The 25,445-nt window shown below is 41.7% G+C and overlaps 1 protein-coding gene across 14 annotated transcripts in view; it reads left to right on the top strand.

Moving 5' to 3' along the window:
- LOC125883955 (gastrula zinc finger protein XlCGF57.1-like) overlaps positions 1–25,445 on the top strand; it is a 77,209-nt gene that overhangs the window by 6,134 nt on the left and 45,630 nt on the right. For 2 of the 14 annotated variants that reach the window (XM_049568621.1, XM_049568625.1), the window contains exon 1: positions 10,523–12,878. The exons of 2 other annotated variants lie outside the window; for them this stretch is intronic. In XM_049568621.1, the coding sequence (XP_049424578.1) occupies positions 12,686–12,878 (193 nt within the window). In that variant the 5' untranslated portion in view covers positions 10,523–12,685. 10 more of the 14 variants (XM_049568634.1, XM_049568632.1, XM_049568633.1 and 7 more) reach the window with 10 other exon arrangements.

Genomic DNA, 25,445 nt, shown 5'->3' with positions numbered 1-25,445 from the left:
AGCTGAGGAGGCAGAGCCCAGAAAGACAGCAGAGAATGAGGATGAGGATGAGACATGTGATGCTTGCGTGTCTGTTCGATGTGTTTGTCCAGTTGTGGACAAAGTACCCAGGAAGATCACAACAAAGAACAGAAACTCAGTCACAAGTCAAAGTGCTGCATACCAAATCTGACTTGAGTAAAAGTATCTGGGTATTGTCAGCAGAATGTAGGACTACTTCAGATGAAGAGTTCAAAGTGCTCATGATGCACAGTGACCCAATTTCAAGTGTTGTGATCATCATATACATGAATATGTATTGAGTATTAATTGATCAGCGTCGGCTACATGTGAGCAGCATTTAAATGTTGTCATGGTAGAACTGATTTTAACACCTGTCACTGGTGCACTAGTCTGATCTATAACAACACACAGCAACTTGTAAATATGAAACAACAACATATAAAACAAACTATGTGAAAAGTAACTAACATCAGATTTGTACAGAAGTACAGTAGGTACTTGAGTAAATATACTTAGTTACTGTCCATCACTGCATTTGTCTCATCATTATGCTTTCTGTCTACATGTTTATGGAGACTTGACAGTTTACTTGGTACACCTAGAAAAAACAACAGCAGTTTAATATTCAGTCTGACATTTTATTGAAGTGTTGAGTTGTAGATTGTGGTGCTGTTGAACTGTACTGGATTACACTGACAGCAGTTTGTCATTTAGTCTGTCCTCACCAATATAAATGGATCACACAGGTCAGATGTGAAGAGGAAAAGTTTATTCAGCCACACTTCAGACATCAGGTATACAATTCATATCAGATAATCAACATTTAAAATGCTGTTGAATAAATACTACAATAAAGACAATTAATCTTTAAATACAATAAATAAATTACAATAAATTCTTAAAATCATTACTGAATGGTAAAAACACATAAATAAGCCAAAGAATGCAAAGAACAATAACATGTTAAACATTTAATAATATAAGAATATATCTTACACTGAGACTGAATGTTGCCCATTAGACATTCCCCAAACGAATTACATTTCATATTTAACCACTACAGAGATATCAGCGATGAGTTTCAAAAGGACGACCCGAGAGAGGCTGCTCTCAGTGGGACACACACATGTTTATTATGTATGAGCGCTGACACCGCTGTCATCTAGCGGACCTCAGTCACATTCAGCTGGGCTCTATATTAAAACATCGACCACGGGTCTGAAGTTTAATCTACGCATGAAAACACTACGTTCTGTGACAAAACAACAGTCACATATCGGTAATTATGGCTTACAATTGTGCGCCTTTCCCTCACTTGTCATTTTCCGATGATTGCTGTGAAATGCATGCTGGGATACCTGGCTGTCTGAAGTCCACACAAGTCTGCTCCGATGCATCCCCGGTGAAATGGGTGTGTCGAGAACACATCCGGGAATTTGGACTGAACTAGATGTGAACTTTGAGTTGGAACAGTACTTGGGCTGTGACTGATGACGCGTCACAAGAACACAAGAACACAAGTCCACACAAGTACGCATATTGAGAAACGGCTCTGGACTTTTATTTTGAAGCTCAGCAACTCCTCCGACCCGGAAGCTGTATTCTTTACTGCCGTTAACTTTACACTGTTTGAACAAGATGGCGTCCAGCAGAACCAGGTGTTAGCAGAGTGTCTTTGTTGTGTTTTTAAAGTGTGAACATGTCTAAAGTCCAAATGCTGAGATCGTTGGTGAAGCAGCGACTAACTGCGGCTGATGGAGAGATATTTGGGCTGTTTGAAAGAACGATAGCAGAGTACGAGGAGGAACTTTGTCGATCAAAAGAGGAGAACGAGCGACAACGGAAACTACTGGACGCTGTTTTCAACCCTCAGCTTCGGTTACACAGAGCAGGTTTGTTCATTAAACATTACAAGTTCATTATTAATAATATAACTGCAGCTTTGTTCAATAAATATTCACTCTGTCGACGTTTATACGCCGCTTTAGCTTCTCTGGTGCCTGAGAGACAGTGGAGCACAAAGGCTCCGGAGAAGAAGCCGAGTTAGTGACATGCAGTTAGCAAGATGCAGTAACAGGACATGAGAAAGAGAAGAAGAGAAGGTGCCCGGTGTATTATAGGGGGGTCCTCCGGCAGACTAGGCCTAAGTCAGCCTAACTAGGGGCTGGTACAGGACAAGCCTGAGCCAGCCCTAACTATAAGCTTTATCAAAGAGGAAAGTCTTAAGTCTAGTCTTAAATGTGGAGACGGTGTCTGCCTCCCGGACCGTAACAGGAAGATGATTCCACAGGAGAGGAGCCTGATAGCTGAAGACTCTGGCTCCTGATCTACTTTTGGAGACTTTAGGGACCATAAGTAACCCTGCGTTCTCAGAGCGCAGTGTTCTGGTGGGATAATATGGCACTATGAGCTCTCTAAGATATGACGGAGCTTGACCATTTAGAGCTTTATAAGTTAACAGTAGGATTTTAAATTCAATTCTGGATTTTACAGGGAGCCAGTGCAGAGAAGCTAAAACAGGAGAAATATGATCTCGTTTCTTAGTTCCTGTTAGTACACGTGCTGCTGCATTCTGAATTAGCTGGAGAGTTTTTAAGGACTTACTAGAGCTACCTGATAATAGAGAGTTACAGTAATCCAGCCTTGAGGTAACAAAAGCGTGGACCAATTTTTCTGCATCTTTTCGGGTCAGGATAGGCCTAATTTTCACAATATTACGCAGACGAGAAAACACAGTCTGTGAGGTTTGTTTTAAATGAGAATTAAAAGACAAATCTTGATCAAATGTTACTCCGAGGTTTCTATGTATGTACTGTACTTCAGTAGAAATTTTAGGCCCTTGTACTTTAGTATTTCCATTTTCTGCTACTTAACTTCCACTCCACAACATTTAAGTATATTTGAAAAATATAGGTGACTTTTAGCAAAGTAATATATTTTTTTTCTTACTTTTGCTACAGTAGTACTGTTTGATACTTTGTAATTTATTATTTTATAAATAACATCACACATGTCACACAAATTAGGAGGAAAGAAAAGAAAAGAAAAAAAAAAGTCTCACCTATGGTCAAGTGGAGTCTGTGCCCGAAGCACTGCAGCCTTATCCAGCCATTGAGTTCAGCTGCCCACTTGACGTTAGAAGCATTGTCTGTAGTTAGGCACACAAGGTTCTCCTCCTCCAAATCCCATGCAGCCATAGCTTGCTTCAAACCATCAGCAATGTTTCTACCTGTGTGGTCATCAGGGAAAAGAAATGACAGCGTGACAAACTTTGCAAAGAATTTCCTTTTGCTCAACGTCCGTCAACTTGAAGCCAAAATGTTTCCAGATGACTGACGTTGTCCTACCTTTCTTCTCAACCAAAGGCTGCCTTTCTGCCATGTTGTCAGTCGCTCGCTCCACATATTATTGATCCACACACGTCACACGCTTGCTGCTGCTTCACGTAACACGGGTGCATTCATGGTGCTTTTCCAGCACAGGAACATACATACACGCCGTATCGTGTGGCGCATTAATCATTTTTCTTCAATTATAATGTTTTTTTGATTGTGAGAAGTCAAAATCGAAATCATGATTAAAATTCGATTAATCATCCAGCCCTACAAAAGAGCCATTTTTGGCCAAAACATTAAAAAAAAATCTATCTGGAGCCGCGAAACATAATAAACAACGTACTGTAATAAAGGTAACACAGTCTTTTAAGTTGAATTTAGCCCATCAATATTACTAACTCTACATCTACAATCTAAATGAGCCTTTATCAATACGTTTTAGCACAAGGTAGCTACTTTGCAGTGGGCTAATTTTTTTTTTTTTTTTTGAACTTTAACTTTTTAGCATTGTCGATTAAAGCAAACAAATTTGTGCACGCACTATTCAATTCTCTACTTTTCCCCTGAGTCTTTTCCCATTTTGGATTTGGAATCCACAGCTAGCCTAGCTCGGTAGACTCAAGAATAGTGTAACCATCGCTAGTGATGTTTTTAGAGGAAAAGGCGCCAGGCTACAGATGATGCAGATTTTAGTTGAATTTAGTTGAGTAAAACAGGCTATGCATTTTTACAGTTGAAGAATGTAAGACTCACTTTAAGCCTACAACAATAAATGAAAATTAAAATAACAAAATAAGTTGTTCACTTCCATATAATTTTCTGTCAAAGCCACAGGGAGCCACTGGAGATGGGCTAAAGAGCCACATGTGGCCCTGGAATCGCAGGTTGCCTACCCCTGGTTTAGACTAACATATTCATCTTGACACAGCCAGGTTTCAGTGAGACTGAGTGAATCAATATGATTATCTGATATTAATTTGTTTACTAACACTGCTTTAGACGATAGAGACCTGATATTTAACAGTCCGCATTTAATTCTCCTGTTTTGTCTTTCTGTCACAGAGGAGGTTTTAATATTTATGAGGTTGTTCTGCACAACTCCTCTTTGTTTAATTTTAGATTTAGATAATTTAGGTGGTCGGGGGACAGACACCGTTTGTATAAAATTATGGGTGGGTAACTGCACTGGAAGCTCAGAGAAGCATATAGCACTGCGACTCTGAGTCCTGATCTCAACTCTGGGTTGTCAGGGATTTGAATTACGAATAAACTTTGTCAGGTTTCTAGAAATGAGAGCAGCTCCATCCAAAGTGGGATGAATGCCGTCTCTCAGAGACGTTCTCACAGAAAACACCGGAAATGACACAACACTCTTACCACAATACATCAACACATCAGCCAGTGAGTTCACTGTACTCCAGTGGCCTCCACAGTCACCAGATCTCAGTCCAATAGAGCACCTTTGGGATGTGCTGGAACGGGAGATTCTCATCATGGATGTGCAGTCGACACATCTGTAGCAACTGTGTGATGTCATCATGTCAATATGGACCAAAATCTCTGAGGAATGTTTCCAGCACCTTGTTGAATCTGTGACACCAAGAATTAAAAAGAGGGTCCAACCTGGTACCAGCAGGGTGTACCTAATAATCAGACTTGACACACAGCAAACTCTGGCATCCCATGGACAGTCATTCTCACATAATTCACATAAGCCTGAACAAATGAAGAGCTGCACTGGAGCCTCCAAACATGACAAGAGTCTCAATGGATGTTAATGATTGCTGCGAAAATGAAAGCTTAGCTCAACCTCACTCACTCTGACACAGCTGAGTGAACACTGTGAAGCTGTTTGATGCTCAGAGATCTGTAGAAGTTCAGTAAGGAGTTTTTGAGCTGTGATGTGAATGAACGACAACATTTCTCTGTAACATCTGTGTGTTTCCTGTTTCCTGCAGACGTCCAGCAGCTGTTGGTGGTTAAAGAAGAGGTTCCCCCTGAGCAGCAGGAGTGGAGCTCCAGTGTGGACCAGGAGGACCCAGAGCCTCCACACATTAAAGAGGACCAGGAGGACCCAGAGCCTCCACACATTGAAGAGGACCAGGAGGACCCAGAGCCTCCGCACATTAAAGAGGACCAGGAGGACCCAGAGCCTCCACACATTAAAGAGGAACAGGAGGACCCAGAGCCTCCACACATTAAAGAGGACCAGGAGGACCCAGAGCCTCCACACATTAAAGAGGACCAGGAGGAACTCTGGATCAGTCAGGAGGGAGAGCAGCTTCAAGGGCTGGAGGAGGATGATATCATCAACTTCCTTCTCACTCCTGTCCCTGTGAAGAGTGAAGATGATGAAGAGAAACCTCAGTCCTCACAGCTTCATCAAAGACACACTGAACATATGGAAATAGAAGTTGAAGTAGAGGACTGGGGAGGACCAGAACCAGATACACATCTACAACTTAAGTCTGATGACAAGACTGGAAAGTCTTCTGAGCCTGAGACTGATGACAGTGATGATTGGACAGAGACCAGAGAACCTCAGTCAGGTTTAAACTCTCTTAAAACTGTCAGTGATTTGACTGGTGGTAAAAAACCATTTAGCTGCTCTGAGTGTGGGAAAAGATTTGGTCGAACTGGACATCTGAAGGAACACATGAAGACTCATACAGGAGAGAAACCATTTAGCTGCTCCGAGTGTGAAAAAGCATTTAGATGCAAGTCAGCTCTGAAGGAACACATGAAGACCCACACAGGAGAAAAACCATACAGTTGCACTGACTGTGGGAAAAGATTTGGTAATAGGGGAACAATGAAGATGCACATGACATTGCATACAGGAATAAAACCAGTGAGCTGCTCTGAGTGTGGGAAAGGATTTGACAACAAAGGAAAATTGAAGATACACATGAGAAGCCATACAGGAGAGAAGCCTTTCAGCTGTTCAGTTTGTAGAAAATCATTTATGTGCAGTGGACGCTTACGCATTCACATGAAATTGCATTCTGGAGAAAGCTTCAGCTGTTCAGTTTGTCAGAAATCTTTTATACTGAAAGGGAACTTGAAAGCACACATGAAAACTCACACTGGAGAGAAACCTTACAGGTGCACTGTTTGTATGAAATCTTTTCTACAGAAAGGGACCTTGGAGGAACACATAAGAACTCATACTGGAGAGAAACGTTTTCGCTGCAGTGTTTGTATGAAATCCTTTACACAGAGTGGGACCTTGAAAGCACACATGAGAACTCACACTGGAGAGAAACCTCACAGGTGCACTGTTTGTATGAAATCTTTTCTACAGAAAGGGACCTTGAAAGCACACATGAGAACTCACACTGGAGAGAAACCTTTTCGCTGTAGTGTTTGTATGAAATCTTTTACACAGGGTGGAATTTTAAAGACACATATGAAAACCCACACAGGATAGAATAGAATTTTCAGATAGAAAATGACTTTTCAACTCCTCCCACAAAGACTTTTAATTGTTCCAAACTACAGTGGATTGAGATCTACTTGATACTTTTGTACTCATGTTATAGTTTAGTGTCCTGTGCTGCCACCCCTTAAACCGCTGTAGCTCCAGCGCTGTGTGCAAAAACATTCATGTACAGCCCTGCTGTTTATTTTACATAGTTTTTCATTTACATGTTGTGCAGCTGTAAATTTCAAAGCAGATTAAAAAAAATCCCTGTCTCTGCCTTTTATTTTGATCACAGTGTGTTTTTTTAAAACTGCTTGTGGCATCTCAAATGTGGCTTTGACTTGCAGCTGGAAACATGTCGCCCATTAATAGAAAAAAAAAAAATGGAGATATACATTGTGTATCACCAGTCGGTCAAGTCACGAGGCTCTGTTGTACAGCGCTGATCTCAACCAGTTTTTTTTTTTTTTTTTTTTAGACATTTCTATTGATCGAAAAGCTAAACGCTGACATCTGTGTGTCATTGGACAAGAGGCAGCTTTTAGTGACTGATGGTACCAGATACAAAGTTAGAAGTTTATCGAAGTTATAACATGTCATCCTCTGCTGTTCATGACTGTAGATTTTTTCATTTTATTTTGGGCACCAGAGATATTTATGACACTACTTTTTGTGCCTTTTTTGCAATTTCAGTAACACTTCCGGACTTTTATTTTGAAGCTAAGCAACCGATTTGCCCCGGAAGCTGTATTCTTTACTGTGGCTAACTTTATCCTGTTTGGACAAGATGGCGTCCAAGAGAACCAACTGTTAGCAGAGTGTCTTTGTTGTGTTTTTAAAGTGTGAACATGTCTAAAGTCCAAATGCTGAGATCGTTGGTGAAGCAGCGACTAACTGCGGCTGCTGAAGAGATATTTGGGCTGTTTGAAAGAACGATAGCAGAGTACGAGGAGGAACTTTGTCGATCAAAAGAGGAGAACGAGCGACAACGGAAACTACTGGACGCTGTTTTCAACCCTCAGCTTCGGTTACACAGAGCAGGTTTGTTCATTAAACATTACAAGTTCATTATTAATAATATAACTGCAGCTTTGTTCAATAAATATTCAGTCTGTCGACGTTTAAAGCCACGTTAGCTTCTGTGGTGTCGTTAGCTTCTGTGGTGTCGTTAGCTTCTGTGGTGTCATTAGCTTCTCTGGTGTCGTTAGCTTCTCTGGTGCCGTTAGCTTCTGTGGTGCCGTTAGCTTCTGTAGTGTCGTTAGCTTCTCTGGTGCCGTTAGCTTCTCTGGTGCCGTTAGCTTCTCTGGTGCCGTTAGCTTCTGTGGTGTCGTTAGCTTCTGTGGTGCCGTTAGCTTCTCTGGTGCCGTTAGCTTCTCTGGTGTCGTTAGCTTCTCTGGTGTCGTTAGCTTCTCTGGTGCCGTTAGCTTCTCTGGTGTCGTTAGCTTCTCTGGTGCCGTTAGCTTCTCTGGTGTCGTTAGCTTCTGTGGTGTCGTTAGCTTCTCTGGTGTCGTTAGCTTCTCTGGTGTCGTTAGCTTCTCTGGTGTCGTTAGCTTCTCTGGTGTCAGTGTTGGGATTTGTTTGCTACGAAAAAAAGTGAAGAGCCTGGTGACGCGAGGCTACGCCAAAACTGGACATAGAAGATTGGAAAAACCACATTCAGATGGAAGCATGGATCCATCCTGCCTTGTATCAACGCTTCAGGCTGCTGCTGGTGGTGTAATGGTGTGGGGGAGATTTTCTTAGTATCAACTGAGCATGGTTTAAACACCACAGCCTACCTGAGTATTGTTGCTGAGCGTGTCCATCCCTTTATGACCACAGTGTACCCATCTTCTGATGGCTGCTTCCAGCAGGATAACGCACCATGTCACAAAGCTCACATCATCTCAAACATGACAGTGAGTTCACTGTACTCCAATGGCCTCCACAGTCACCAGATCTCAGTCCAATAGAGCACCTTTGGGATGTGCTGGAACGGGAGATTCTCATCATGGATGTGCAGTCGACAAATCTGCAGCAGCTGTGTGATGTCATCATGTCAATATGGACCGTCATCTCTGAGGAATGTTTCCAGCACCTTGTTGAATCTGTGACACCAAGAATTAAAAAGGGGGTCCAACCTGGTACCAGCAGGGTGTACCTAATAATCAGACTTGACTCACAGCAAACTCTGGCATCCCATGGACAATCATTCTCACATAATTCACATGAGCCTGAACAAATGAAGAGCTGCACTGGAGCCTCCAAACATGACAAGAGTCTGAATGGATGTTAATGATTGCTGCGAAAATGAAAGCTTAGCTCAACCTCACTCACTCTGACACAGCTGAGTGAACACTGTGAAGCTGTTTGATGCTCAGAGATCTGTAGAAGTTCAGTAAGGAGTTTTTGAGCTGTGATGTGAATGAAGGACAACATTTCTCTGTAACATGTGTGTATTTCCTGTTTCCTGCAGACGTCCAGCAGCTGTTGGTGGTTAAAGAAGAGGTTCCCCCTGAGCAGCAGGAGTGGAGCTCCAGTGTGGACCAGGAGGACCCAGAGCCTCCACACATTAAAGAGGACCAGGAGGACCCAGAGCCTCCACACATTGAAGAGGACCAGGAGGACCCAGAGCCTTCACACATTAAAGAGGACCAGGAGGACCCAGAGCCTCCACACATTAAAGAGGAACAGGAGGACCCAGAGCCTCCACACATTAAAGAGGAACAGGAGGACCCAGAGCCTCCACACATTAAAGAGGACCAGGAGGACCCAGAGCCTCCACACATTGAAGAGGACCAGGAGGACCCAGAGCCTTCACACATTAAAGAGGACCAGGAGGACCCAGAGCCTCCACACATTAAAGAGGACCAGGAGGACCCAGAGCCTCCACACATTAAAGAGGAACAGGAGGACCCAGAGCCTCCACACATTAAAGAGGACCAGGAGGACCCAGAGCCTCCACACATTAAAGAGGACCAGGAGGACCCAGAGCCTCCACACATTAAAGAGGAACAGGAGGAACTCTGGATCAGTCAGGAGGGAGAGCAGCTTCAAGGGCTGGAGGAGGATGATATCATCAACTTCCTTTTCACTCCTGTCCCTGTGAAGAGTGAAGATGATGAAGAGAAACCTCAGTCCTCACAGCTTCATCAAAGACACACTGAACATATGGAAATAGAAGTTGAAGTAGAGGACTGGGGAGTACCAGAACCAGATACACATCTACAACTTAAGTCTGATGACAAGACAGGAGAGTCTTCTGAACCTGAGACTGATGACAGCGATGAATGCAAAGAGACAAGAGAACCTCATTCAGGTTTAAACTCTCTTAAAACTGATCAAGTCCCTGTCAGTGACTTGATTGGTGGTAAAAAACCATTTAGCTGCTCTGAGTGTGGGAAAAAATTTGGTCGAACTGGATATCTGAAGGAACACATGAGAACTCATACAGGAGAGAAACCATTTAGCTGCTCTGAGTGTGGGAAAAGATTTTCTCTCTCAAATACTCTGAAGCAACACATGAGAACTCATACAGGAGAGAAACCATTTAGCTGCTCCGAGTGTGAAAAAGCATTTAGATGCAAGTCAGCTCTGAAGGAACACATGAACTCCCACACAGGAGAAAAACCATACAGTTGCATTGATTGTGGGAAAAGATTTGGTTACAGGGGAGCAATGAAGATGCACATGACATTGCATACAGGAATAAAACCAGTGAGCTGCTCTGAGTGTGGGAAAGGATTTGACCACAAAGGAAAATTGAAGGTACACATGAGAACTCATACAGGAGAGAAACCTTTCAGCTGTTCAGTTTGTAGGAAATCATTTATGTGCAGTGGACGTTTACGCATTCACATGAAATTGCATTCTGGAGAAAGCTTCAGCTGTTCAGTTTGTCAGAAATCTTTTATACAGAAAGGGAACTTGAAAGCACACATGAAAACTCACACTGGAGAGAAACGTTTTCGCTGCAGTGTTTGTATGAAATCTTTTACACAGAGTGGGACCTTGAAAGCACACATGAGAACTCACACTGGAGAGAAACCTTTTCGCTGCAGTGTTTGTATGAAATCTTTTACACAGAGTGGGACCTTGAAAGCACACATGAGAACCCACACAGGATAGAAAACTTACAGCTGCAGTGTTTGTGACCAAAGATTCACTCGGACAGAACAATCAGTCTTAATGAGTCTTCTCAGTCTCATTAGAATCACACTAAGGGGCACTAGACGGGAGATTTGATTCAACCTAAAACCGTACACTGATGACAATTGGAAGGAGACCAGAGAATTTTAGTCAATGTAAAACTTTCTGTAAAATAAGTAAGTCCTAGTACGTTGTTTGACACTTATTACGAACCAAAAATAGTTCAGTTGTTCTGAGAGTTGTAAAAGATTGTTCGTCTGGGGTCTGAAGGAACACATGAGGATCCCTACGGGAGAGAAACTGTTAAGTTAGTGCAACAAGATTCTCGCTGAAGTAAAACTTAATTTGTCACATGAGCTTTAGTGCAGGAGACAAATGTTTCAGCTGTTGTGTGTGTGTGTGTGTGTGTGTGTGTGTGTGTGTGTGTTCTTCATCAGCAGTCAGAGAGACACAGAGCTGCTCCTCTGTTTCGTCTGTCTGTTCATTAGTCTACAGTGAGACATTGGTCTGTATGTTACACATGCTACACTACATCAGTTTGTGACGTTAATGAAATTACCGCAGTCGCACACACGTGACACAGACGTTTCATATACAAGACGCATATAACAAGGACAAAGTGTCTCTGTCTCCGTCCCTCCCTCGGCCTCTCTGTTGATGCTTTGTGCATAAATAAGATTAATAGAATAAATAAATAAAAAGATTTAAAACATTTTTCAGCACTCGATTCATCTGAAAGGCCAACAGATAGAAAATGACTTTTCAACTCCTCCCACAAAGACTTTTAATTGTTCCAAACTACAGTGGATTGAGATCTACTTGATACTTTTATACTCATGTTATAGTTTAGTGTCCTGTGCTGCCACCCTTTAAACCGCTGTAGCTCCAGTGCTGTGTGCAAAAATATTCATGTACAGCCCTGCTGTTTATTTTACATAGTTTTTCATTTACATGTTGTGCAGCTGTATATGTCAAAGCAGATAAAAAAAAAATCCCTGTCTCTGCCTTTTATTTTGATCACAGTCTGTTTTTTTTAAAACTGCTTGTGGCATCTCAAATGTGGCTTTGACTTGCAGCTGGAAACATGTCGCCCATTAATAGAAAAAAAAATGGAGATATACATTGTGTATCACCAGTCAACCTGTAAATACCGAGATATGAATTTTTGTCCATATCACCCAGCCCTACTCTCTATAGAATAGGGAAGCATCATATGGGACTATGTTCACACTGTAACAAACTGGAAACAGTCAAACATGTACTAATACATTGCAACAGGTGTGAAGAAGAAAGAAAGGAGTTCATAAGAGGACTAACTGAAGAGAGGCACAGTGTTACATTAGAGGATCTACTTGGAAAGACATCAAGGAATAAACATAAGCTTCTGTTTAATTATTTAAGAGTAGCAGGGACAGAGAGAATTTAGTCTTTTATTTTTTGTTTTTGTTTTGTTTTTTGCCAATCTACTGCTCCACACTCCAGTCCAGTAGGTGGCGGTAACGCACCTGAAAATTGTTTTGAGAAATGTTTTGAAGCTTTTGTTTCTAAGCTCAAGAATAAACCTTCAAGTTTTTTGGATATCATTCTTGAGAAGGTGTATTGTAATCATTTATCTTCCTGTTTGCGTTTTTCTATGAAAGCCTTTAAATTCCAGGAACAGTTCTGGACTTTTATTTTGAAGCTCACCAACTCCTCTGACCCGGAAGTTGCATTCTTTACTACCGCTAACTTCACACTGTTTGAACAAAGATGGCGTGTTAGCAGAGTGTCTTTGTTGTGTTTTTAAAGTGTGAACATGTCTAAAGTCCAAATGCTGAGATCGTTGGTGAAGCAGCGACTAACTGCGGCTGCTGAAGAGATATTTGGGCTGTTTGAAAGAACGATAGCAGAGTACGAGGAGGAACTTTGTCGATCAAAAGAGGAGAACGAGCGACAACGGAAACTACTGGACGCTGTTTTCAACCCTCAGCTTCGGTTACACAGAGCAGGTTTGTTCATTAAACATTACAAGTTCATTATTAATAATATAACTGCAGCTTTGTTAAATAAATATTCACTCTGTCGACGATTAAAGCCACGTTAGCTTCTCTGGTGCCGTTAGCTTCTGTGGTGCCGTTAGCTTCTGTGGTGCCGTTAGCTTCTGTGGTGTCGTTAGCTTCTGTGGTATCGTTAGCTTCTGTGGTGTCGTTAGCTTCTGTGGTGCCGTTAGCTTCTCTGGTGCCGTTAGCTTCTGTGGTATCGTTAGCTTCTCTGGTGTCGTTAGCTTCTGTGGTATCGTTAGCTTCTGTGGTGTCGTTAGCTTCTGTGGTGTCGTTAGCTTCTCTGGGGTCGTTAGCTTCTGTGGTGCCGTTAGCTTCTGTGGTGCCGTTAGCTTCTGTGGTGTCGTTAGCTTCTGTGGTGTCGTTAGCTTCTGTGGTGTCGTTAGCTTCTGTGGTGCCGTTAGCTTCTGTGGTGTCGTTAGCTTCTGTGGTGTCGTTAGCTTCTGTGGTGTCGTTAGCTTCTGTGGTGTCGTTAGCTTCTGTGGTGCCGTTAGCTTCTCTGGTGCCGTTAGCTTCTGTGGTGTCGTTAGCTTCTGTGGTGTCGTTAGCTTCTGTGGTATCGTTAGCTTCTGTGGTGTCGTTAGCTTCTCTGGTGTCGTTAGCTTCTGTGGTGTCGTTAGCTTCTCTGGGGTCGTTAGCTTCTGTGGTGCCGTTAGCTTCTGTGGTGCCGTTAGCTTCTCTGGTGTCGTTAGCTTCTGTGGTGCCGTTAGCTTCTCTGGTGTCGTTAGCTTCTGTGGTGTTAGACGGTGGGCCGAACGCGTTTTTCGTGTTGTTGATCGATCTCCATCGATAGAGTACACAGTTTTTTGTGTGTGATATTAAACAACTCTATAGAGTCCGGGAAAATTTGTTGGCAGCTCTGGTTTGATCATATATTTTCACAAACTTGTATTTTAATTGTCACTCTGCTCAGGCAACTTGCGGGATAACTCTAGCTGATGAACCAATCAGATTGTAGTTTAGAGAATATTGTAACAGACTGGGTGACGTGGTGTTAACTGTTATGTTACGTTATGCTGTCACCATAAGACATGTTATGTTCATCTAGTTAAAAAGGTCTGCGATTGCAGTTACTGAGTTTTCCATGATGTTACTGAACGTGTCATTGCCAGTGAAGTTGTGTGTGTTTCGAGGCTGTGAAGCCTGTCAGTCATGTCAGCTACCTATGACAGTGATTTGTGAGAGATAGCCACTTGTGATTGGCAGAGGCTCTAAGAGGGAGGGTTGTGTTGTTTCTGCTAGTTGGGGGTGTGTGTGTAGTTTTTGTTGGGGACTAGCAGGAGATGTTGAAGTGAGCCGCTAATGTTAAGAGCACATTGCGAGCAGACAGGTTTGTTTTTTTGGCGTTGGCTACGGCCCACAGTAGCCTGTATTGAGTTCGAGAGTAAAGAGCAACGAAACGAGTTCATGCCTGTCAAGTTTTGGATCTGAAAATAAGGGAAATTTTCCGACGCCCGCCGCAAACCGTCCCACCACCCCAACCAAGCTCCAGTATCCCTTACATTTTAAGACAGGTGTACAGGAAATCTAAAATAACCACTTGTCAACCACTTACTAACTACAATTAGGTGATCAGAATCTGATAGGCCTACCTTTGTTGACATTGAAATGCTGTGAACATTCCTACGTTATAATACAGGATAATTATGTTATTATAATACGGGACCACCGAGAATGTTATATGCAATATGCCAACAGAAGAAACATTGAGAGAGCTCGCAAGAATAAAGAGAGGGCAATACAGCAGATTGGTTTGTACAACATTGTGGTTTTGACTTTGGACAGTACATTCAATTTCAATTTTCATATCATAAATATTCATATATCATACAATGGTGAAGTATTCAGATCCTTTTGTTCAGTAAAAGTACTAATACCATAGTCATCACATAGTTTGATAGTTAGATAGTTTGCGTCTGATTTCCTGTCAACTCCATGGTCTCTCGAACCAGCAGGCGAGGATCAAGATGTCATACGTGTGTCCAGACGATGTGTAACAGCCTTTCAGTCATTCAGTCAGTGGCGGAGATGAAGACGGCCCGTCGATGTCGTCCATGACAGCGGGGCCCGAGCAGTGCAGTCAGGATACTCTGAGCGTTAGCTGGGTTACTCACAGCACAGTCCGTTTATTCCTCAGGTTCTCCTCGCCGGAAACTATGAACTGCAGCCTCATTAGTAAGCTGAGTTAGCTGTACTGCGGCTAAAAGTCCATTCACTTTGCTAGAGATGAATGCTAACAACACATCGGTGGCTAATGAGCTAATACACAACGTGAATAACTGTTCAAAACACTTCAACTAAGTTAACGTTAGAAATTTCTTCAGTTTCTCACGGAAGATTTGCAGAAAATGTCCAGGTGAATACTGTCGGTTAGATAGCATACAGACCATGAATAAAGCCTGACTACATACTTTTTACGGTGAACTCTGGTCAACTCCTCTGAGCCGTGTTTACTTCCTATTTGGACGAATATCATTGGCACACTTCAAGTCAGGTGACGCTGGAACTTGTTTTTGATTGGTTTGCGGTATAGTACGCCATAGCGTTTGCCTGATTAGTTTATCAAACATAAGTTTAGTTTTCATAAAAATATGATCGAATTGAGACTGCCAACAAACGGAAACTTGTTCAGAAAAAATATATTAAGTTAATGTTAAAAAAGCAGCTACTCTATCGCTGAGGATCGATCATTTCAAAAACAAAAGCAGATAGCGACCTTCGGCCCACCGCCTATGTCGTTAGCTTCTGTGGTGCCGTTAGCTTCTGTGGTGTTGTTAGCTTCTCTGGTGCCGTTGGCTTCTGTGGTGTTGTTAGCTTCTGTGGTGTTGTTAGCTTCTGTGGTGTTGTTAGCTTCTCTGGTGTCGTTAGCTTCTATGGTGTCGTTAGCTTCTGTGGTGTTGTTAGCTTCTGTGGTGTTGTTAGCTTCTGTGGTGTTGTTAGCTTCTATGGTGTCGTTAGCTTCTGTGGTGTTGTTAGCTTCTCTGGTGTCGTTAGCCTCTGTGGTGTTGTTAGCTTCTCTGGTGTCGTTAGCTTCTGTGGTGTTGTTAGCTTCTCTGGTGTCGTTAGCTTCTGTGGTGTTGTTAGCTTCTATGGTGTCGTTAGCTTCTGTGGTGTTGTTAGCTTCTATGGTGTCGTTAGCTTCTGTGGTGTTGTTAGCTTCTCTGGTGTCGTTAGCTTCTGTGGTGTTGTTAGCTTCTATGGTGTCGTTAGCTTCTGTGGTGTTGTTAGCTTCTATGGTGTCGTTAGCTTCTGTGGTGTTGTTAGCTTCTCTGGTGTCGTTAGCTTCTCTGGTGTCGTTAGCTTCTCTGGTGTCGTTAGCTTCTCTGGTGTTAGCGATTTTCCGTTGGGGTTCTGTGAAGTGCTATAAAGTTTAGTTGATTCAAAACACCTAAAACACACATTAAACATGGCTCAGTAGGAACAGTTTCAAACACAAGTACACAAATCAGCTTCACTATAACTCGCAGCATTCACAGACAAACACTTGTCTTTATCTGGACACATTTTCTCCACAAATACAACATGCTAACGTTATTAGCACAAGCCTGTGGCATTTTACATTGTATAAATTAGCATAGTGGTTAGCAGAGATTTCCTCTGCTCATATGAAGCCAGGAGCAACAGCAACATTTAACAAAGGTAATGTTACAAAAAACGGCTCCATTACAGCTCACAGGGTTCATCGACAAAACAACTTTCTTATACTAAAAACGTTTTCCAAACAAATCCAACATGCTAATGTTTTAGCACAAGTCTATGGCACTTTACATTGTATAAATTAGCCTAGCGAATAGCAGAGATTTCCTCTTCTTCAGTTTGTTGTTTCTTTTCTGTGAAATTAAAGTAAATAAAAGCTTTGTTTCCACTGAGGGAAATGGTTTCAGCTCACAAACATGGATAGTGATTCTATGCATAAGTATTAATTCCGCTTTAACACTTTCTGCAGTACTTCAGTGGTTTGAGCACAGCACCTCGGGGGTTAGCTTCCTGTTAATGCATGCTTTGTTTGCTGTTTGGGCCGAGACAGTGTTAGAGGAAACAGATCTCAATGGGCAAGCTGTCAAACTTGACTCACTGCAAACTCTGGCATTTTCCATGAACAGTCATTCTCACATAATTCACATAAGCCTGAACAAATGAAGAGCTGCACTGGAGCCTCCAAACATGACAAGAGTCTCAATGGATGTTAATGATTGCTGCGAAAATGAAAGCTTAGCTCAACCTCACTCACTCTGACACAGCTGAGTGAACACTGTGAAGCTGTTTGATGCTCAGAGATCTGTAGAAGTTCAGTAAGGAGTTTTTGAGCTGTGATGTGAATGAAGGACAACATTTCTCTGTAACATCTGTGTGTTTCCTGTTTCCTGCAGACGTCCAGCAGCTGTTGGTGGTGAAAGAAGAGGTTCCCCCTGAGCAGCAGGAGTGGAGCTCCAGTGTGGACCAGGAGGACCCAGAGCCTCCACTCATTAAAGAGGACCAGGAGGACCCAGAGCCTCCACACATTAAAGAGGAACAGGAGTTCACATCCACGCCTGTCCCTGTGAAGAGTGAAGATGATGAAGAGAAACCTCAGTCCTCACAGCTTCATCAAAGACACACTGAACAGATGGAAACAGAATCTGAAGGAGAGCACTGTGGAGGACCAGAACCAGCCAGGAACTCAGATCTAGATACACATTTACAACTTGAGTCTGATGACAAGACTGGAGAGTCTTCTGAACCTGAGACTGATGACAGTGATGATTGGACAGAGACCAGAGAACCTCAGTCAGGTTTAAACTCTCTTAAAACTGATAAAGTCCCCGTCAGTGATTTGAATGGTGGTAAAAAAAAACCATATAGCTGTTCTGAATGTGGGAAAAGATTTCCTCAACGTGGAAATCTGAAGCTACACATCAGAACTCACACAGGAGAGAAACCATTTAGCTGCTCCGAGTGTGGGAAAGGATTTTCTCAAATAGGTCATCTGAAGAGACACATGAGTACTCACACAGGAGAGAAACCATATAGCTGCTCTGAATGTGGGAAAAGATTTGGTCGAACTGGACATCTGAAGAAACACATGAGCACTCACACAGGAGAGAAACCATATAGCTGCTCTGAGTGTGGGAAAAGATTTGGTCAATCTGGAAGTCTGAAAGTACACATGCAAACGCATACCGGAAAAAGGTGCTTCAGCTGTTCAGTTTGTCAAAAATCTTTTATGCAGAAAGGGACATTGAAAGCACACATGAGAACTCACACTGGAGAGAAACCTTTTCACTGCAGTGTTTGTGACCAAAGATTTGCTTGGCGTAAACAACTCAGAAAACACAAGTGTGTTGTTAATCAGTCTTCTCAGTCTCATTAGAATCACACTAAGGGTTACTAGTTGGGAGAGTTTATTCGAAGGAGACCAGAGAATTTCAGTCAATATAAAACTTTCTGAAAAATTAGTAAGTCCTAGTACGTTGTTTGACACTTGTTACGAACCAAAAATAGTTAAGTTGTTCTCAGAGCTCAACTATAAGGATTGCCCAATTGCCTGGGGCAAGTAAAACTCAAGGTCAGGCATGTAAACTAACAACTCACTTGCCCGATCGGGCAAGTTGCTAAAAATAGTAACTAATTGATAAAATAAATGTATTTTAAAATGTGCTCCTTCGGCTCTGATGCAGTGGTCTCTCTGCCTGAAGTCACAGGCACACGTAACAATGTCCTGCCCACAGTCCCCATTGATATTTTTCACAAATATATTCTTATATATACTGTGTGTGTGTGTGTATATATATATATATATATATATATATATATATATATAATGTATATATGTATATATGTATATGTATATATGTATATATATATATGTATATATGTATATATATATGTATATATATATATATATATATACATAAGAATATATTTGTGTTTCTTGTGCCTTGATTTATGTTATATTTGTAAAGATTTCTTTTAGTTTTGTTTTAGTTAAAGGGGTATCGTTTAAAATACATGAATTTGCAGATTATTATTTTTGATTAATTGATTACGTTAATGTTCTTATTTTACAAATAAATCAGACATTACTCAACAGTTACTCAGTACTTGAGTAGTTCTGTCACCAAATACTCTTTTACTCTTACTCAAGTAGTTATTTGGATGCTTCTTACTTTTACTTGAGTATCAGTACTCTTACTTGAGTACAATATTTGGCTACTCTACCCACCTCTGGTAGATGCATAGAAACATCCCAGCAGGCTGTGCTTTGCAAGCATACAAAAATAATTTTCACGCATGTGAAAATTATTTTTCATGCGTGTGCTTCACCTCTGCTGCTACAACTCCATCCTAGGGGAAACACTGCTGTGTGCGTTTTGTGCAACAGGTGGATGTGGTAGTCTACTGGTAGAGTAGAGAGAGAGCTAAGTAGCGTTGAAGTAGAGTAGAGCAGGGCAGAGAGATGGAAGCAAAATATATTAAACCAGGTGTTAATACAGCAGAACTGGAGAGAGGGGTGAAAAATAAATAGAGGTGGGCATGGCTCAAGTAGGGCGCAAAATTATAGACGGAGAACGATTGACAAATTTTTCACTTTAAGCCCTGACACTGTCATATCTGTGTAGGAATTAAGCTACAATACATGACATATGTTGTTTTAATTCATAAATACAGTGTGAATAAAGATTACATAACATAAAAATAACTGCAGTCTTTGTTATTTGATAGCCGCTTAAATTAATCAATTTTTATAGGGCAAGTTAAAACTGACTTCGGGCAAGTAGATCTCTGACCAACTTACCCGACCGGGCAAGTGAAAAAAAACCTTCGCGTTGAACCCTGCTTCTACTTCTCTACTCTGTTATTCCATCTTCGCTTTTCTTTTCTCAGGCATTCCTCTTTTAACTCTGCCTCACTATGTACATTTTCTCTCTCCACTTCTTTGAGTATTCCCTCATTCTTCTTGTTCATTCCTCCACTTCAGTCAGCTTTATTGGGAAGCATATGCTGGATATGTTTTTCCTTTATGAAGTCCATGACTTCAGCAGACAGGTGGTAGAAGAATATGTATAACTAGTATGAAGCACATATCCTTTTCTGGTTTTGGATGGAATTGCGTGTTGGGCCCATGGGGGCGGAAAAACTTCACTTGAACATCTTGATGTTGAGCATCCACAGTGACAGCCTTTGCTAACCACCAATGTTGGTCATATATGACTGCAAGCCAATCACCACAATTAATCCCCCCAGCAGGTATATCTGTTATAGTCCCATCAGGACCACTCTTGGGTTCTTGCTCCATTTCCTCCCGCTCCATTTCCTCCATCAGCATTGCCAAAGGCCCCCTCTTCTTCCTCATTGCAATAGAGCCATCATGTTCCTCAGCCTGGACCCTGGCATGTGCACATCTGTGGCTCACTGCAGAAACATGACAACAATCTGCAGTGGATGCCGTTTCCGTAAGGTGTGATCTGATGGATTTTCCTCGTTGCTGGTACAGGTTTTAGTGTTTGAGAAAGGAGTGCATCACATGTCTGCATGTCAGCTTCAGTAATATAATAGAGTTGAGTACTGCTCAGGCTTTTCCCAACCAGCTCATGAAAGATCTTGCCCTCCACAATGTCATTCCCTAGTAGTAGAAGGCGGTCTGCAGTCCTTTTCACAGTTCCCCCAATGCCATCTGGAGCTCCATTCCCATGTGAGGTGGCGAAGAAGTTCCAGGTTGTTCGAGGGACACTGCAGAGGAGAAAGAAGTTTTTCTTGTTTTTGTATTGCTTGCTGGGGCCATCTGACCAAAAGTGAATGGTACCAACATTTGGAAACTTTAAACGAATATCCCTGAGGACTGGTTCCATGTGTGTCCAAATGGCAGACGCATCCTGTCGCTTGGATTCTGATACTGTACAAAACCCTGTTGTCACTTGTTTTGTGTAGTACATGCCAGTGTGCAGATTGAGCTGTGGGAGGTTCTGACCAAAATGACATGACTGTATCTCAGAACTATATTTGCATTTCCATGCCTCAGAAAAGTCCACATGCACAATCACTGTGCTTTCATTACAGCTCTGTATCATGCGCCTGTATTCCCTGGACTGGTTCTGAACCAAGCACAAGTGTGGTGTTGTTTCACTCTTTAGTTTGTCCTCATACAGTTTGATAAGCTCTGCCAGCGTGCCACTGTGTGTCACAAGTCTTGTATTGTAGTAAAGTCCATCTGCTGTTTGGTCCTGAACTCGTTCCCACTGCTGCCATTCAACATCGATGCACTCCTGCTGTGGTGTGGGACGTGTTTGCTTGTGGAGACGCCAGGTGCAGGAGCGCAGAAGACATGCCTCGCTTGTCTGAGAACAACACACGAGTTCAAAACTATCCACCAATTTAATAGACTTTACAATACCATTTGCTCTTAGGACTTCAGGCATCATCTTTGCATTTTCATGGTGCTGGCATTGGCATGTCTTGCGATCTGATGGTCTTGGTGCTGTGACATAAAATGGACGTAATGCACAGAATGATGACTAACTAAGGTTACAGTTGGTTCCTTCTTGATTAACTCCCTGTGGAGGTTGAACATTGTGTCAGTCAGAATCGTTCTCTGATGATTTACTTTCTTCTGTGTTATTGTGTCCTGTTTGTCAGTTGTCATTCGTGCAGCATTATGGTAGAAATCCTGAACCATCGGAGTTATTGTTTGAATGTAAGCAGGTTTTTTGTCAGTAGTCCTCCTCTTCCACAGTGTGTTATACGTAAGGCCAAACTGATATAAGATAAGATAAGATAAGATAAGATACACCTTTATTGATCCCACAATTGAGAAATTCCAGTGTTTATTTTGTGTAATAGGTGATATTTCTTCAGAACCCTGCCTGACAGCATCAAGTTTTTGCTCTTGTGAGCAGGCTTGTTTTGATTAATTTCTTGAATGAGAGCGTTGTGGAACAGCAGGGTTTTCTTGATAGAGGGGTTTTTCAGTTGGCTTCCCTGTAACATTTGCTCTGTTTTTTTTCTTGATGATTCTTGTGTTTTTTTATTCCTGGTTTGCTCACGTTGCCAACGCTTTTTCAGTTTGTTCCTATTGTTTATTACCCCTTCAAGTTTATTTCTCAATTCTTTCATCTCTCTTGAGTATCTTGCTCTTGTTTTCTTTCTTTCCCTTTCCCCTGCTATGGCTTGCCTACTCCGACCTGGCTCTTGTATGTCATGATCCCCTGGACTGTGTGGGGGAGTTTTTCTATTACTCCTCCTTTCCCTTTCAGTCATATCACTGATAGTTTTTAGCTTCCCATCCTCTGCTCTCTCCTTTCATCTTTGCCTTTCCTTTATCGGGTATTCTTCCTTTAACTCTGCCTCACTATATATTTTCTCTCTTCGTTTTTTTTGTATTCCCTGTTTCTTCTCCTTCGTTCCTGCACTGACAGCTGCGTCCTAGCCATAGCATTCTAAATACAGAAAAGTTAACTCAGAGTTTAATGGAATTATTATGAAATTGGGGGAAATTTCTATGAATGTAATTTTTAATCACAGTCCTAAAAAGCATATATAAATGTAATTCATTATTATTATAATTATTATAATTTGGTTACCTGTAAATATTGGTTAAATGAGGTTTTTGTCAACACCATCAAACTATATGTCACCACCGTCAGACAGAAAACCTGACGGTGTTGACGTCTGACGGTGGTGACAAAAAACTACTCTTTTACATAATGTTCCGTTAGCTTTAGCCATAGCCATCTTGTTTTCCCTCTATGGCTAGCTACCGCTGACCTTTACTTAAAATGTACGCATTCATGTCATAATTTAATATAATCTTTTCTATACCAAAGAGACGGTGTTGACATATCATGGTTGTGACAGTCACAGTATCAATAAATATGTAACAATATTGGAAAAAATTGCAAACTTACAGGACCCTGAGTGACCTTGCTGCATGTCACAGATTTGGAGGGAAGAAGAGGGGGTCCTCAGGAATATAGTTGATCATGTGGTTGCCTGATTTTATTGCGTTTAAAATATATCTGACGGTGTTGACAAAAACATGGGACACATTTTGAGAAACCACAAAATAAGAGTAAATATTGCTGAAAATCCACTACTTTTAGTTTGAAAGAGATGTTTCACTCTATTCTTTCATCTGGGGAGTATGTTATTAATTTGAAAACATTTTTTCATATTTTTTAGCAAACTGAACTGACAATCTCTTGTCTGACGACAACTGATTTTGTGGGTAATGAGGTGACATATAATCATATAATTCATTAAATTCATGAATGAAATACTATGTATGAAATGGACTGGAAACTCATGAAATAAGTTTATATTTGTGTAAAAGACCCTGAGATGATCAACTCTGATTATTTTATTCATGAAAATGTTGAAAGTGTTATCTTCCCTCCAAAACTGGCATATTAAATTGATATTAAAACACTTTAAAACTTACACCTCAGGAGTTCTTACTTGTTGGGATCCTTCGGGAAATGGTGGAAGGCCAGGTGCGGGGTGTTCCACTGATAGTTGTTGCAGTTAATTGCACTACACTGTTTTATTTTACTTTTTTCTCCTCTCTCCTTGACATCTTGCATGTTGCCTGGGCCCAACAGTCCAAAATGGCGGTAGCGCCCCTAGATTCAACGGAGCTTCGCCTCTTGGTATCCATGCTCTTTGGTAGCCCTGCAGTATGCTCTGCCATCATACTACAATGTAGGCGTGTTTAGTAGGGGTGGTGGCATACTGCTCCTCCCTACTACGGTTTCGGACATACTGCAAACTAATTTGGTCTACTACAATCTAGTGTTGGTAAAATCGAAGCTTCATGAAGCATTGAACCACTTTGACACACCTGCTTCAAGAATGACACACGGCTTCGAAGCACTTCATACAGTCAGAAGAGTGACATCTGCTGGCTGTGTGTTAGAACTGCATCTAAGTGGAAGACTGGAAAAGCCTCAAGACTGCCTGTAACGAGGCCTCACTCCTGGTAGTCACGTGATTGTGGGTGTGCTGAAGCAGGGATCGAAACACTGCCTCGGAACACTTGCGCTTCAAAAGATCGACACTGTGCCGAGCAAACTGGCGGTTGACGCCGGTTTTTGGAGGGAGTTGTAGCGGATCCAGCGTTGTATTCAGAGGAACGCTGAATTGCTCCGTGAGGAGCTTAATTCAATTAAATTGCACAGCTTTAAGCAAAGGAAGTGAACTACTGTTGATGTTAAGAAATGGATGAAGAAGAAGGGAGATGGGAGACTAAGGGAAAGAACAATAGGAAGAGATCTAACTCAGAGTGTAAGGATGAAGATGGAAGACAAGTTGCAAAGACAATGAGAATGGACAGTAGTCTAGTCAGAAGAGTTTAAAGTTATCTTTAATTTGAAGGGGGAGCAGTCAGGGGTTAGGTCTCTCAATCCTATCAAGCTTGCTAAGGCTTTGAAGGGAGAGCTGGGTGAAATTGGTGGTGCAAGAATTTTGGCAGATGGGAAATTGCTTGTTCTGTGTAAGTCTGCAGCCCAGTTGGCCAAAGCTGTTTCTCTTGAAGTAACAAAAATCGGTGCCTGAAGTTGGGCCAGATGGCTCCCGACCTTGTCCTTCTTATTTCTTCCAAAGTATCTTCTGAAGTCTGTTCTGGGTCTAGGTTCAGCTGGCAGATCTTTAGGAAATCACTGGAGACAAGCTGGATCTGGTGCAATCCAGTTTATTGTGTTCACAGGCAATAACACAGACAAACTCATGAGTCAGGCTCCGGAGCACGACTAAAAAATTGCTTTCACTATCCTGGCTTATATGCTGGTGGAGGTCGGAAAGATCTCCGCCTATTTCTATTGTCCTTCCCCTTTCAACCCGTTTCTATTGGTAGCAGATTTCTTCTCTCTATTCCGTTTCAGCTACAATTTACCACCAGTATCTCCGGAGCCGCTCACATTTTATTTTTTAAAAAACACGTGAACCTGAGGGACTCTCATGCTACAATCCCTCGTGTTTCCATACAAAGTGATCCATTACACATATACTGAGTAATACAATCATTGAGTGTGTGTGTGTGTGTGCTCCATACAATATAATCCATTACACATGTGCTAGGTAATACAATCCTTTGAATGTGTGTGTGTGTGTCTTCTTCTCCTGTCCATGAACCCTTTTTTGGTGCAGTAGGCAATAAATCAAGTGGGTGTGCTCCCCTTTTCATCCAGTGCTTAGTGTGGTGTTTGAGCTTACACACGTGTTATTATTCTTAGTAGAGTATATCACATCTTAACATCATATATGACATATATATGTGTATGTCTAACAGTTCCCTGAAAGTTCAGAACAGTATATAATGAAGTCTGTTAAAAGTTCAAAGCACCATATGAGAAAATCTGTTATGCATTCGCAGTAAATCTGAGGAGGCCCCGTGTTAGTTCACAGCTGAGATGTCACTGAGAGTTTACAACTTAGACGTCACCAAGAGTTCACAGCTAGGATGTCACTGAGAGTTCACATTTATGTCTACCCATTACCTTTAAATGCAGTATCTATTCTTTAAAACAGTCTAAATATCTACTTTAA

Source organism: Epinephelus fuscoguttatus, linkage group LG23, assembly GCF_011397635.1.
Source record: "Epinephelus fuscoguttatus linkage group LG23, E.fuscoguttatus.final_Chr_v1".
Taxonomy (NCBI): domain Eukaryota; kingdom Metazoa; phylum Chordata; class Actinopteri; order Perciformes; family Serranidae; genus Epinephelus; species Epinephelus fuscoguttatus.
Note: the sequence above shows the minus strand (reverse complement) of the source record. Positions and strands in the feature narration are given on the sequence as shown.